The sequence below is a fragment of the Leptosomus discolor genome, chromosome 1 (assembly GCF_034619465.1).
Source record: "Leptosomus discolor isolate bLepDis1 chromosome 1, bLepDis1.hap2, whole genome shotgun sequence".
Classification (NCBI taxonomy): domain Eukaryota; kingdom Metazoa; phylum Chordata; class Aves; order Leptosomiformes; family Leptosomidae; genus Leptosomus; species Leptosomus discolor.
This window is the reverse complement of record NC_141391.1, coordinates 133,944,412-133,958,999: the sequence shown is the minus strand read 5'-3', so window position 1 is coordinate 133,958,999 and position 14,588 is coordinate 133,944,412. Positions and strand designations below refer to the sequence as shown.

At 43.1% G+C, this 14,588-nt stretch overlaps 1 protein-coding gene across 1 annotated transcript in view; it reads left to right on the top strand.

The window, feature by feature from the left end:
* TSPAN9 (tetraspanin 9) overlaps positions 1 to 8,193 on the top strand; it is a 115,499-nt gene extending 107,306 nt beyond the window's left edge. Inside the window, exons 2-7 of the mRNA XM_086465105.1 lie at positions 1,355 to 1,546; positions 3,209 to 3,283; positions 4,918 to 5,019; positions 5,571 to 5,702; positions 5,823 to 5,906; positions 8,065 to 8,193. Coding sequence (XP_086321231.1) covers positions 1,355 to 1,546; positions 3,209 to 3,283; positions 4,918 to 5,019; positions 5,571 to 5,702; positions 5,823 to 5,906; positions 8,065 to 8,136 — 657 coding nt within the window. The 3' untranslated portion in view covers positions 8,137 to 8,193. The remainder of the gene's footprint in view (positions 1 to 1,354; positions 1,547 to 3,208; positions 3,284 to 4,917; positions 5,020 to 5,570; positions 5,703 to 5,822; positions 5,907 to 8,064) is intronic.
* The last annotated feature ends 6,395 nt before the right edge of the window (positions 8,194 to 14,588 follow it).

The window sequence follows — 14,588 nt, the reverse complement described above, 5'->3', positions numbered from 1 at the left end:
TTGCCAAAAAAGTTAGCTCTGTAGTTCTTCATCATACCAGATTAGTGCTCATCACAAGGCAGGATTGAACCCTATTTTAGTGGAGGTACTGTTCTCTGACCTTGAGTTTCCAGTTTGAGTAAATGTTGCAAGTTTATGCAAACACAATGGGGTGAGCTGGGTGCAGTGAACCTGCTAGATGGCAAGAACTTTTGTTCCTCTTGTTCATCACTGCTGACAGGGATATCACTGTGAGTAAAGATTGGTGATTAGTGATTAGGTGATGTTTTGGTTTTTCTGTGCAGTGGTCCAAGTAAATTGGAGCAAAATACTTGTGAGTTTGGGCAGGGTTTGTGTGTGTGTGTTATACTCTGATCCCCCTCCCAGTGAAGGTGAATTTCACCTCTGACCTTGGCAAAGGCTAGATTTGTCAGGAAACTGTATTAGTACTGTTTAGTAGCTCACAGTTAATGAAAGTGAGACTAACTTCTGCTTCTGATTTCACTGCACAGTGATCACAGATCAGATGGGAAGTTGTATAACAGCCATTTTAAGCAAGTACTAAAATATGTCCAGCTTTTAGGCCCCTCTGTAGTGCAACACTTGGCCATTGTTCTGAAGACCTGCCCTGTGACTTAGGGTGAGAAACCTTATTTCCTTAACCAGACATGGTATTGTTAAAAGTGAGAAGCAAATTGAAGTTAATTTTATGTTTTATTAGCAGCTTTGCATTTCCTTCAGTTTCTCTCACTGACAGAGAGTAGCAGAAGTTGAGCTTCCTGTAGATAATAAACCTAGAAACCTGATTTTAGTGACATTGAACACTGGCATACAACAGTAAAGCTATGAGAATTCATACTAAAACCCAACCTGGCTACTGGGACTGGGCATTTTATGACAAATTTTTATTGCAATGGTTAACTATTGATTGTAATTATCTCCAGGACTTTCTTGCCTGCCCTAGAATGAGGAAACACAGGGCTGGATACTCTGAGACATTGTAGATGACTGAAGAGATAAGTGCAATGGAGCATTCTTTCAAATAATGTTTTTTATCTTCCTATAGAAAAATTGCATTGGGTTGTGCTGTTGGGCCATCAATGGGTAGCCCTGGTTTCATGCGCTAAGTCTTTAAAAAGAAAATTCTGACATCCAGTGGCTTTTGAATAGATTTATAAGTATAGGTGACATGACCAAGTCTAGGTAAGAACATTTAGTTTCACTTTGTTTCAGCAAGAAACCAGTGAGAGCAACACTGCAGAACAGCTACCTGAGAATTTGCTTGAGAAATTCTTTCCTTTCAGAGTGTGGGGGGGCAGGAGCCAGTGCCATTTATTTTATTACTGAAACGTTTCTTTTGTTTATTTCTTTGCAGTTATGTGGCTGTGGGCTGCTGGGTGTGGGCATCTGGCTGTCGGTGTCGCAAGGAAACTTCGCCACATTTTCTCCTAGCTTTCCATCGCTTTCAGCTGCCAACCTAGTGATTGCCATTGGCACAGTCATCATGGTGACCGGCTTTCTGGGCTGCCTAGGTGCTATCAAGGAAAATAAGTGCCTCCTGTTGAGCGTAAGACATCAATACTTCTTTTCACTAAGACTAGTGACTGTTGCTTTGTTATTATTTTATTTAAATGACCAGTGCAAAAAAGTCTTGTGGATCACTGTAACATTGCCTTTGGCTTTCAATTTTCTGTATGCTTGCAGTAGGACATCCCACAGCTTTGGTCACAGTGATATCATCGGTGTATTAGCAAATGTATCCTTGTTACTGTCTGCCCTAATGTATTAGATAGCAAAGCAATTTACTATCAGTTACCTCTGAATGGCTAAACATGAACTGTAGGGTCAACCTGAATAGCCCTTCTGGAAATGTCTATTAGAAGAATTGACTGAAAAATCTTAAGCACAGTTGCTTTTGGATGCCGTTCAAAGCCTCTCATGGCTATTTTCTACTTTGCCTTTTTCTAAGGCCTTTGTCAGAGGTTGGTGGAAATCATCTGACCCAAAGTTAAGAAGTCAAGGTCTCTCCAGGCCTTACCAGAGTGGGTAAAAAAAAAATAGATCTGATCCTTGGCAGTCTTTGTCTAGCACTAAAGCACAGAGGTTGGGAACACTTCTCAGAAAACACAGTGTGGATCACTCCTCTTGCATAAGCCCAGGAGGCTTCATCATGCTTCTCCCCACTCCAAGGAGAAAGGTATTGTGGCAGAAGGTGAGAGGAGGTCTTTCAAAGCAGACATCTTCCAATTCAGTCACAACTTAGGAATCACAGGTGCTGTGACATTAAGGAGCACGTGAGTTTTCCTTGTGTAAAAGTCTCCCTTACATGGTGTTGGGGAACAGCTGGGCAGCATTCTGTAGACCACCTCAGAGAATTAAAATGGAGGACAAATGTGCACCTGTTTTTTCTATCTGCTGTTTTGTTTTGTATGCTGTAAGCTAGGAAGGCAAACAGAGAATAGTAATGAGGTTTATGTCATTCATCCACACAAACTACAACACCAGCTGAATTTTTGGGGGTTTTTAAGAGTATTTATATTATTAGTTTCCAGTTGGAGAGCTTACTGCACTGCATACATCTCCCCCAGTGTCTGTGTGGGGGATGCCATGCCTATGTGGCAGTCCACTAGTATATAAAGGCAACTAGTGGCATGAAAAGTAGTGAGAAATTACTGAAGCTCACACTTGGGATGCCCCTGCAGAGAGATTCAGCCACAGAGAGCTGGGAATAGAAGTGCTGAGTAATATAATTACTATTCCAACAGGCAGTCAAATGTGGTTAAAGCCCACCTGCCAGGGAGTCACTCCTGAGGCACATCACATTGATCTTTGTGGTAATGGGTTTCTGTGGTAATGGGTGGTAATGGGTGTTCTGTTCTGTAGCCTGTATAAAAGAAAGACACTACCAAGGCTGTGTGCTGTGACAGCAGTCAAAAAAAAGCAAGACAAAAGCATTGCTGAAAACAGCAAACTGGTACTAGGGCAAAACCTAAGATTTAGAGAATTCTAGACAGTGAGCTTCCTCATTGATGGTGAGACCTACAGGAGTTTTAGTGGCAACATAGTATCAATATTGTCTGAATAGTTCGAAATCAAACTTGCATGTTTTGGGGAGTAAAGGAAAGGTTTAGAGAACAAGGCCTATAGTCCTCAGAGTTTCTACCAGGCCCAGGTTTGCTCTCTAGTTGGCAAGTGTGTATATACACTGTTTGTTTTTCCTTTGTTCTAGTTTTTCATCGTTTTGCTGATAATTCTCCTGGCAGAGCTGATATTACTCATTTTGTTCTTTGTTTATACGGACAAGGTAAGCAAATATGCCATGTAGATTAATTATCTGTACTAGGATGTAAACCAGGTTCGGTTTGCTTTTGTGTGATGGAGGTATGTGGATTCTCCTTGCTCTTCCCTTTGGTGAAGGTATAACCTTGAGATCTTGGCTGTTTTCTGTAAGGTACTTCTGCAGGGGGAGGAGAAAGTGAGGAGGAGGGCAAACAGGAGAGAAGAACACGCTGAGCTTGCAATTTCCTCCCTGAAATAAAACCATGGTCCAGAGCCTCCCTTTTAGTCTTCACCCAAAAGCCAAAATAGCCTTCAACATACTTGTTTGATGTCACTGCAAGAAGCTGATCATCTTGTGGACCTGCATTATGGGAGCTCCTACTTAAGACCTGGTTAGCTTCTTAGGGCCAACCCTTAAACAGGACTGGAAGAGAAAGGCCTGGGATATTCACAGGTTATTCCAGATGCCACCAGCTGTCTCACTTGACTGGGCAGTCCCAGAGAGTTTGACAAGGGTGCAGACTGGATCAAGAGGCAGCTTCTCTTAAAGCTGTCTAGTAGACACTAAGTGAAGCAGGCACAACTGGCTGAGCTGTTGGACAGGTAAGACTGGAAAAATCCTTGGGGAACTGGAGAACTGCTAAACACAGGACAGAGCCTTACAGTTATGAGCATGTCCAGACTGATTTTAAAACTGAGCTCCTACCAGATTTGTATCTCTTCCCAGATTGTCATTATGATGCCTGCTGCTTTCAGGGAGCTGGGGTGAACTTCTGGTTTTGAATGGGATGTCAAAGAGGGATGAAATAGATCTTATAGTTGGCCTTTTTGCCAGGTTAATCCTTTCTCTGCTGCCAGATCACTGGTGTCAGAGCCAAGGTACATTCCTACCTGCATCCAGGACTCCAGGCTTAGATTGAAATTTATGGAAGAAATGGGACATCTCTGATCTCCTGTTAAGCATTTCAACTTTCTCCTCTAATGAAAGAAGAGCACATTTGAAAATCATAAATCCTACAAGTCCCCACAAGAGGACAATAATAATGCCCTTTTTCAATTGATTTTGTATTGGCCATTTATTATAGCCTGCCTGAACCTGTGCAAGGGATAACTATGTGAAGGCTGGGAGGCTGGGACTCTGGTTTTATGATATTAGCAGATTAAAGTAGGCCATAGGTTACCGGCTGCTGTGGATATTGCCAACAGCTGTCTCTGGCAAAGTTAAAGTAAGCTCAGTAGATTTCTGCTGATCACTTCAGTTAGTCTGGATCAGATGATGACTGTATGATGGACTCTCAGAGGGGAAGGTGTTTGATCTCCTATCTCATGGGAATGAATCCAGTATTTTGCAATCTGAGGGAGAGACTAGGCCTTGGCAAGTGTGAAAGGTCCCACGCGTTCCTGTCTGAGCTGCTCTAGGTGGTCCTGCTCTGGCAGGGGAGTTGGACTAGATGATCTTTCGAGGTCCTTTCCAACCCCTAACATTCTGTGATTCTGTGATTCCGTGAGTCTCAAAGTTATGATGGAGCTTTTCTACCCGTGTTATGTTTGTGGTGAGAGAAGGTAAGAGAGATACGTTCTATATGCAAGTCTGTACCATTTTGTCCTTTCCTCTAAACAGCAATGTATTGACTTTCTGTATTTTTTTACATGATGCAGGTCAGTGAAAGTGCAAAGAAGGATTTGAAGGAAGGTATGAAGCTATACAATTCAGAAAATAATGTTGGACTGAAAAATGCATGGAATATCATTCAAGCAGAGGTAACATATTTTCTGAATAGAAAAAAAATAACAATTTGGCCATAAAGGCTGCTGCAGTCTTTAACTGTGGCATCCATGCCAAGTCTAAAAGATGACTAATGCAGGCTTTGGTTTCTGATTTTGCACTCTTGAACATCCAGGGAGTGCTGTGACACCCAGGGTCAAAGTGTACTCTGTAAGGTGAAAGATGCTTACCTCTCTCTGAGATTCTCTGTGCCTATCACATCTCCTTATTATCAGTTATTACCACATCTCCTATCACAGACACAGAGATGATCTGAAACAGAGGCTTTTGCTGTTGGGCTTATGTCTCTGTGACAAGACGACTAACATACCTTGGGCATGGGACTGTTTATTTTCTTTGTTTTTTTTTTTTAATGCTGTTAAGTATTTGCTTTTAGTGATCACTGAGCACAAAGCACTTTAAAAATACAGAAGTGTTGTGGCAGCCCTTTTGAAAATATACAGTGGTTTAGTGGAAGTAAAAGATTGTGGTGGTGCACAAATTGTGCTAGTTAAGTTAATTTATTAATCCTTTATTTTTGCTATAGATGAAATGCTGTGGTGTGAATGACTTTACGGATTGGTACCCAGTGCTGGGAGAAAACACTGTCCCAGACCGATGTTGTACGGAAAACTCCCAGGACTGTGGACGGAACTCCACCGAGTTAGTGTGGAAAACGGTATGGCTCGCTTTGCCCGGGTCAAGGCTTAGGGAGGGGTGGGAAGGAAGAAAATAGAAGGAATGCACATGAAAGAAAATGTGACCTTGGGATTTCAATTTTCATCTTTCATCATTTTAGGGATGTTACGAGAGAGTTATGACCTGGTTCGATGAGAATAAGCATATCCTTGGTTCGATTGGGATGTGCGTCCTCATAATGCAGGTAATACTGGTATGATGTTTGTCAACACGGCTTTGATTTGCTGTCAGCATTCTTAATTCTGCTGTGTCAAAAGTGGTGCTCAACCGCTTCGAGTTTGACAACAATTTCAAAAATGTCAGATTTGTTTCATGAGTTCATTTAAGGCCATCTGCTCAGAAAGGAAGCAGGTCAGTATTCAGTCCTGCAAAGAAGACGTGCTACAGTGGGGTTTTGCTTACTTGCATGTTGACCAGAGCACCACTTTGGAGTTTCCATGTTCAGCCATTTGTTACACTGTCCCTTAGGGAACTGGTTTTTTAAATTTTGGAAGCAAGTTCTAGAAATTGCAAAAATGAGTCAAATCATGGCCACTGAACTGAATAGGTTAATATGTTTTAAGAAAGAAATGCAGAAGTATCATCGTAATCTGTTAAAATTTTGGGGTTCCTGTATCACTGCTGTACTTTTGGGGGAGAACACCTGAATCTGATATTTTCAGACACACTTATCTGGCTAAACAAGCACAAGTTGTTGTGAGGAAGAGTGACTCACAGAATCACAGACTCACAGAATATTAGAGGTTGGAAGGGACTTGAAAGATCATCTAGTCCAACACCCCTGCCAAAGCAGGATCACCTAGAGTAGGCCACACAGGAAGACGTCTAGGCAGGTTTTGAATGTCTCCGGAGAAGGAGACCCCACAACCTCTCTGGGCAGCCTGTTCCAGTGCTCTGTCACTCTCACAGTGAAAAAGTTCTTCCTTATGTTTACGTGGAACCTCCTATGCTCCAGTTTGCACCTGTTGCCCCTTGTCCTGTCATTGGCCATCACTGAGAAGAGCCTGGCTCCATCCTCCTGACACTCGCCCTTTACGTACTTACAAACATTGATGAGGTCACCCCTCAGTCTCCTCTTCTCCAGGCTAAAGAGACCCAGCTCCCTCAGCCTTTTATCATAAGGGAGATGTTCCACCCCCTTAATCACCTTTGTGGCTCTGCACTGGACTCTTTCAAGCAGCTCCCTGTCCTTCTTGAACTGAGGGGCCCAGAACTGGACACAATATTCCAGATGTGGTCTCACCAGGGCAGAGTAGAGGGGGAGGAGAACCTCTCTCAACCTACTGACCACACCCATTCTAATACACCCCAGGATGCCATTGGCCTTCTTGGTCACGAGGGCACATTGCTGGCTCATGGTCATCCTGCTGTCCACCAGGCCCCCCAGGTCCCTTTCCCCTACGCTACTCTCTAACAGTTCAGTCCCCAGCCTATACTGGTGCATGGGGTTGTTCTTTCCCAGATGCAAGACTCTACACTTGCCCTTGTTGTAGTTCATTAAATTTCTCCCTGCCCAGCTCTCCAGCCTGTCTAGGTCCCCCTGAATGGCAGCGCAGCCTTCTGGTGTGTCAGCCACTCCTCCCAGTTTCATGTCATCAGCAAACTTGCTGACAGTGCACTCTATTCCCTCGTCCAGGTCATTGATGAATATATTGAATAGTACTGGTCCCAGTACCGACCCCTGAGGGACTCCACTAGATACAGGCCTCCAACTAGACTCTGTCCCATTGACCACAACTCTCTGACTTCTTTCCTTCAACCAATTCACAATCCACCTCACTACCCAATCATCCAGACTGCTCTTCCTCAGTTTAGCTGCGAGGGTGCTGTGGGAGACAGTGTCAAATGCTTTACGGAAATCAAGATAAAGCACATCCACTGCACTACCATCATCTATCCACCTGGTTATGCCTTCATGAAAGGCTATCAGGTTGGTCAAACATGACTTCCCCTTGGTGAAGCCATGTTGACTGCTCCTAATGACCCCTCTTATCCTTGATATGCCTAGAGACAGCGCCGAGGACAAGTTGTTCCATCACTTTTCCAGGGATGGAGGTGAGGCTGACCGGTCTGTAGTCACTCGAGTCCTCAGGGACTCATATGTATTGATTCTGAATAATTGCTGCCCTCAGAGCTTTTTGCCTCCATCTTTGACAGATACATCTCCAGACATCACTGCGTGCCTGAACAACATCCAAGTTTACTGATCAGTGTTGAAACTTGAGAAATAAGGCTAGTGTAGAATGACTTTTAAAAACTACAGTTGGACCATGAACACAGGTCAGCAGTGCAGTTTTGGCAGCCTCCCTGTCCTGACACCCTTATTGTTTGTTTTCTTTCAGATTCTTGGCATGGCCTTCTCCATGACACTCTTCCAGCAGATTCACAGGACTGGCAAAAAATATGATGCCTAAAGCCTCTGAAACGTTATCACATCAGCCCTTCTATCTCATCATGAAAATGAACAAAAGGAATGACCTCAAAGAGTATCAAGCCTAGCCCTGCTGAGGGAATCCGTCCCATTGACCGATCTACTTCTTGTTACTTGTCCAGTTATTATCACAACTTGTTATTTTACTCATTTTTTTGTCTGTTTCACATTTGCCATTTATTTGCCAAAGAGGGGGGAAACCCCCCAAACAAATGGATTTTCTACACAAAATCATAGATCTGCTCTAAGAATGTTTCTTAACAAGAAAGTGTTTTGCTCTGCTAATCCATGCTATATGTGCAAAAAGTACGTGTGTTCAACTTGAAGGGAGAATTCTTCAAAGTCTTCCATTAAGTGTTCAACCCTCATGTCCAATTTACTGGAAGACTCAGAAAAGCCACTCTAACTGAGAGTCCTAGGAGCTGCTTTACTTTGCAGTTTCTTGTACCTTATGGTGTATACTTTTTTGTTATGATAATGATGATGATGATTATTATTATGATGGATATAGCTTAGAATTTAGTCGCCTGACTTATAACTTCTTACTGGTTTTGGTTTTACACATTTATTGTATATTAATTTGGGAACCACTGTGCGATCTCCAGAGGACATGTTTTTCAAAGTTGACAGTTGGTGCAGGCAAATAAAGACATAATTTTTCTCAAGCCCTTGGGGAGGCATTGTCTACTTTTATCAGGGCCTTGATGCTCTTACTGTAACAGAGGTGGTTCCTTTTGAATCAGAGGCTCTTTCCTCAGATGGAATGCAATGCCTTCCTATTGGACCAGATGGCGAGCTTCCTGCTCCTGTGAGGCAAAGTTCCAATGCCTTTATTCACCCAAAGCAGTATCTGGGTGCTTTGATGTCATGCTACCTTGAAAGCTAAAAGTACTGACTAAGCAAGTACTACTCCCCAGCACAAAGGAGAAAGATTGCAGTCTGACCTACTGGCCAGCTGGCAGCAGACTTCACAGATTGCGTGGTCTGTTTCAAAAAGTTTGCCCAAGGCATGTCATGCTGCTGGATATGAGGGAAGGGGATGGCAACTTGATGGCAACATTGTCATGCCATTCCCTTTGTTGAAGGAATTTCCTCAGGCAGATGACAACTGTCTCCCTGAGCTGGAAAAACTGGTTTGATTACAGGTGACCAGATGATGCAGGAAAGGGCCAATTTCCAAAACAGCACTCAGAAGACAGTATGTGTTGTCACTCCTTCAGTACAGAATCGATTCTTGCTGATGGATTGCCAAGTCTATCCAATGGGGTAGTTCAGAGTTCACTGCAATGCATATTTTTACCAACATTCCTGTCAGAAAACTTGAACATCTATTTCTCTAGTTTGAATGCTGCTTCACTGCAAGTAGCCGCCATTTACCCTTTGTTCCAGGTTTTTGCTGTTTTGTGAAAAGGAAAAAGAAAGGCTCAGACATTGGAGGATGTTCTGATTTAACTCGTCAGGGCTCAACTCAGCTCTGAAAGAAACACTGCTTTTTGTATTAACAGCAGTCAGAAGTGACCTTCAGAGATTACCTCATCCAATGTCACTCAAAGGGGTACTGTCATCTATGTGAGATTGGGTTTACTGTGACATTATTGGCTTGAGTTTCAGAAACTATTGAGGATGGAGATTTTGTGCCTTTCAGAGCCATGCCATATCAAATTACTCCTCTGGTAAACAAGTTTGTCTTAATGTCCTATCTGAATATTTATACTTTAAACTCTTTAAAGATATCATTTTCATTGTATCATTCGGCCTGTCTTTTCCTTGTGGGCTGAAATAGCCGTTGAGCCACTTCATATCTGGGAGTTTTCAGTCCCCTGTTTATCCTCCTAGTAGGTCCTGCACGCATCTGTACATTTGGCAGCAATAGTGTTTTGTGTGGCCTATGTGTCACTTTTTTGAGTTCCTATGAAACCAATGTGACAGGAAGGAGTGTGAATGTGTGGGAGATGATAGAGATGAATTTAGGTGTTGCAGTGAAGAAGGAGGTTACTATTCTTAGAGCATGGCCCTTGCCCATATGAGCACAATGCCCTAAGTTGCACAGGACTCTTGTTTCCCACTGAAGCAGACAATGCCATATGGGTTCAGCTATTTCACTTAGATTGCCTTTGAAAGAGTCAGGGAAGAAGCAGAGGGAAAGCACAGAAACTGAATCCAGTTTTACTTCTATTTCTAACAAAAATTGGGACCAGGAGCATCTGAGCCCCACTGGAGATGGATGTTGAAGACGGGGCTGTGATGCCCAGCGTACTTGCTGCTACATGTAAGACTGTATCCAAAGTTGCTAAACTGTGTTCCCATTTTTGCAAGAAAAGAGGATGATTTTCATCTGATGGCCCCACTGCATTGTCCCTTTGGGCAGAGGTGCTTAGATTTCTCCAGCTTTCTCTGGCGTTCAAAAAAAGCAGGTGCAGGGCTGAGAAGGAGCATCATCTTGTCCTTTTGGGTCGCACAGTGGTACCTGCCGCATCTTAATTTTTAATCTGCAGTCAGTTTTTGTACAAAACATGGTAAAATATATTAGTGAAAGTAATAAGGAAATTAAAAAATGTTTTTGAGTAACTCAGAGATGAAATGCGTAGTTGCAAACTCAGCTACTTTGGCAAACTACTCAGTTTGCCTTCCATCCAAACTTATTTTTCTAGAATGCTTCATTCCATTTCATGATCTAGCATCATAGATCCTGAAATCTTTTTTTTTTTAATTACTACTTTTGGCATTTTAAGCACAGTATTAAGTGAGATAGTTTCACAAGCTTTGTGTATTCATCTCTATGAAGCCACCTACAGGAAGGGAGTCAAAAGCAGATTCGTGTCTCTAGCTGACTCTGATGTGGGAGGTGATGACAGACATCCTGAAAGGAGCAGAAAAGTAATGCTATTTTCCAGGCAACAAAAAACAGCCCTGGAAAGTGTGAGGCTGTATCAGTCAGTTTGTCAGAGAAGACATTAACTGTCCTGTAAACTGGTCAAAGGGAGCTTTGGCTCATGTATGTATGCACTTTTTTGCTTGTGCTGGTGGGTGGCTGTCTGTGTGTTTTCCCCAAATGTCACTCTGATTATTTAACTATAAGTTTTTAGCATGTTCTTAAATAAAAACTGATACTGAGTAAAAGTATCTTTAATATACACAAATACTGATTTGTATAAATGCATACTTCTCTGTATTTCTAATTCATGAAAGCACAGTTCAAATGTGTGACAAGTGTTGTTTCTTTGAGTGTTCCTTCAGACTGTAGCACACCTGCTGTCTCACTGTGCTTCGTACTTGGAAGTTGCAGCAGAAATTAAGCAGAGACATAATAGGAGAACTGCTTGAAGAACCTCTAGTTGAAAGCTGTTGAAGTGATAGCAGTTAATTCTACTCCTGGTGGTATCAAGGCTGTTAGTTACAGGAAGCCCAGGTAGAGGGTGCTCAAAAGAAATGCCCATAGATAAGTAGCATGTGAGATGATAAAAACAATGGCATAAATGTCTCCAAGATGACAGAAGATGCCTTGTATATGTCATGCATTGAGTTCCTGGATTATGGTCATGTTAGGCCAACTCTCCTGTCCTGTATTTGTATATCCCCCCATTTGTATGCATGAAATACAAACTCACACACAGGAAGGGTGCAAGCAGAGGGCAGCCGAACTGATCCTCATGGTCTTTCTTGGGCATTGTATTGGCCAGGCATAGAAAAGGCAAGGAGGAAAAGTGTGTTTTCCCAGCAGATGGTTCTTGGGAGCAGCACAGAATAGGGGACACATAATTCTAAGGTAACTTCTTTCCATAGAGTTGAGCAGCTTCATCCTGTAGCTGGCATGGGGAAACTTGGAGAGTTTGCCTATGGGCTAGCCTTCTGTTGTGTAGTAGATAGTAGACACCAAGAAACAACATGCCATTCCCACCGGGTGATGTTTGCACCAGTGTTTCTTCTATGCAATACCTACTTTCGCCTTTATATAAAAGATTTTTACTAGGATGATATAAAAATAAAGGATTTTTTAAAAGGTGCCTCTTTGAGCTCATTTCTCTCCTAACCCCAACTACCAAAACCAAAAAAGGGGACAAAAATATTCCAAAAGGTAACTCACAGAGATCTATTGCAACTCCACTGCATTGAAGTCCAGAGCTCTTGAAGCTGTTGCATCTCTGAAAAGATACACACACCCACATACACCCCCCCCCCCCTCAACACCGCCCCCCCCCCCCCCCCCCCCCCACCTGGTCCTCACCCATCCTCCTTCAAAACAGTACTCTAATAAAGCAGAAATAGGTGCGAAAGATCTCCAAAGAACAGAAAACTGGTTTTAACAGCCTGGTAGTGCAGGAAAGAGTTTGCAAGTGTCCCAGAGAATGTAGAATAGTTGAAGAGAGGACAAAGTAGTCGAGAGCTAGAAAGACATCCAGAAGGCACTGAGAAGTCTCAGAGAAACTGTGAAAATTGATTAAACACTGAGACAGAGGAAGATCACAGAATAGCCCTCCAAATACCAGGAAAGTAGAAGATGGTCTGAAAGATCCCCAGATGAAATAGTGTAGCCAAGCAGAAGCCAACACAGCAACAGAGTCTGAAAGAGATTCAGAGAACATAAAGTAGCCTCAAGGAAGGGAAGAAAGCCTCTAAGTACCCAAGGAAACAAAATGTAGCAGTGTAAAAAAGAGGCCAAGAAAGAAATAGACAAGGCAAAGGACCCCCCAAAGAATACTGAAGACGCTCAGTGAAAACAAGAAAGTATCAGTGATATTAAAGGAGCTCCAGAGTACCTGGTAGTACCAAAGGTGGCCATGATTAGTATCAAAGAAAGAAAAATGAGCCAAAATCTGTAAAAGACTCAGAGAACACGGAATAGCCTCAAAGAGGCAAAAAAAATAGTAGAAAGCCTGAAAGAACCACAGTGAACGTACTAGAGACCTTGACAATAACAAGAAATTAGCAGAGATTCTGAAAGAGCACTAGTAGAGTATGCCTGCAGCTGCTAAGAAAGGAGAGAGGCTAAAAGAGCAACAGAGAATAGGCTTGGAGAAGGGAAGACTAAAGAGGTCCCAGGAGAAAGAAGAGTAGCTGCTGAAGATGCCACGAACCTTGAAGAGAGACTGAAACAGCCCCAGAAAACCCAGTTTGACTTCAGAAGCGGGGGTGGGGGGGGGGTGGGGGGGGGTGGGGGTGGACACACAAAAGCAGTAAGACTGTAAGTTCACTGAAGTCACGTCACTGAGATGAAGGAACAGGCTGAAAGCCTGAAAGGCAGCCATAGCAGCTTTGGAGAAGCTAGGAAGTGGAGAGGTTGAGAGAGTCCCAGGACACAGAGGAGCCTTGAAGAGCCCGAGAGACTAGAAGAGCACCTGAAAGAACATCAGAGAAGATAATAGTCTCAGAGAAAGTAAGAAAATAGTATGAAGCCTGCAAATGTGAAAGATAACAAGACTAGCCTCAGAAAGGTGGAAAAAAACTAGGCAAGAGAGAGACCCGGAAAGCATACAGTAGCCTTGGAGAGGTTAAAAAAATATAGTAGAAAGAATGAAAGAATGCTGAGAGAGCAGAGAGTAGCCTCACCAGAGACCAAGAAAGAAGCAGTGATGTTAAGAGTCCAAGGAGAACACAGAGTATGACTGGAGAGCCATCAAAGTAGGAGACAGACTAGAAGAACCCTGCTGCATGCAGAGTACACTTAGGGCAGTGAAGAAGCAAGCAGATATCCTCAAAAAGCTTCTGAAAGCATGCAGAGTTGTTCTCCGAGTGAGAAAGATGGATGAGGAGGAGTTTGAAATGGGTTGAGAAGCGAGTAGAAGGACGCTGTGGCATGTCTTTTGACCTGCAGTCTTTTAAAACAAAAGCATTAAACAGTATTGGCCCCAGTATCAATCCCCATGAAACACAAATAGTAAACTCACTGCCAGTTAGTTTGAACAGCTGATCACAACCTTTTAAGCCCAGTAGTCCAGTTACTCACCCCCGTTATCTTCCACTTATCCAAACCATACCTCAAACATTTGGCTACAAGGTTACCACGGGCGACTGTGGCAAAGAGCTTCCTTAAATCCAGGCGAACAACACTACTCTCCATTCATTCAAGTGAGTAGTTGTCTCACTGTGGAAAGCTATCGGGTTAGTTGGGCATAATTTGCCCTTGGTCAATCTATGCTGTCTTTACCCAATCAGTTTCTTGCCATTTGTACAACTGTAAGTAATTTTTGTGATGATTTGTTCCGTGATCTTCCCAGGGACGGAGATCAGGCTGACGAGCCTGTAGTTCTCTGGGGGCTCTTTCTTGCCTTTTGGGGGAGATGGTCAGGGCAGCCTGTGCACTATACGCCTCTTCAAACCATCAGGAACTTCCCCTGCTCACTGTGACATCTCAAAGATGGCAGCAGCTTTGCAGTGACTTCGTCAGCTCCCTCAGCACCTTCAGGTGGACCCACGGACTTGCCTTTTGGTCCTCAA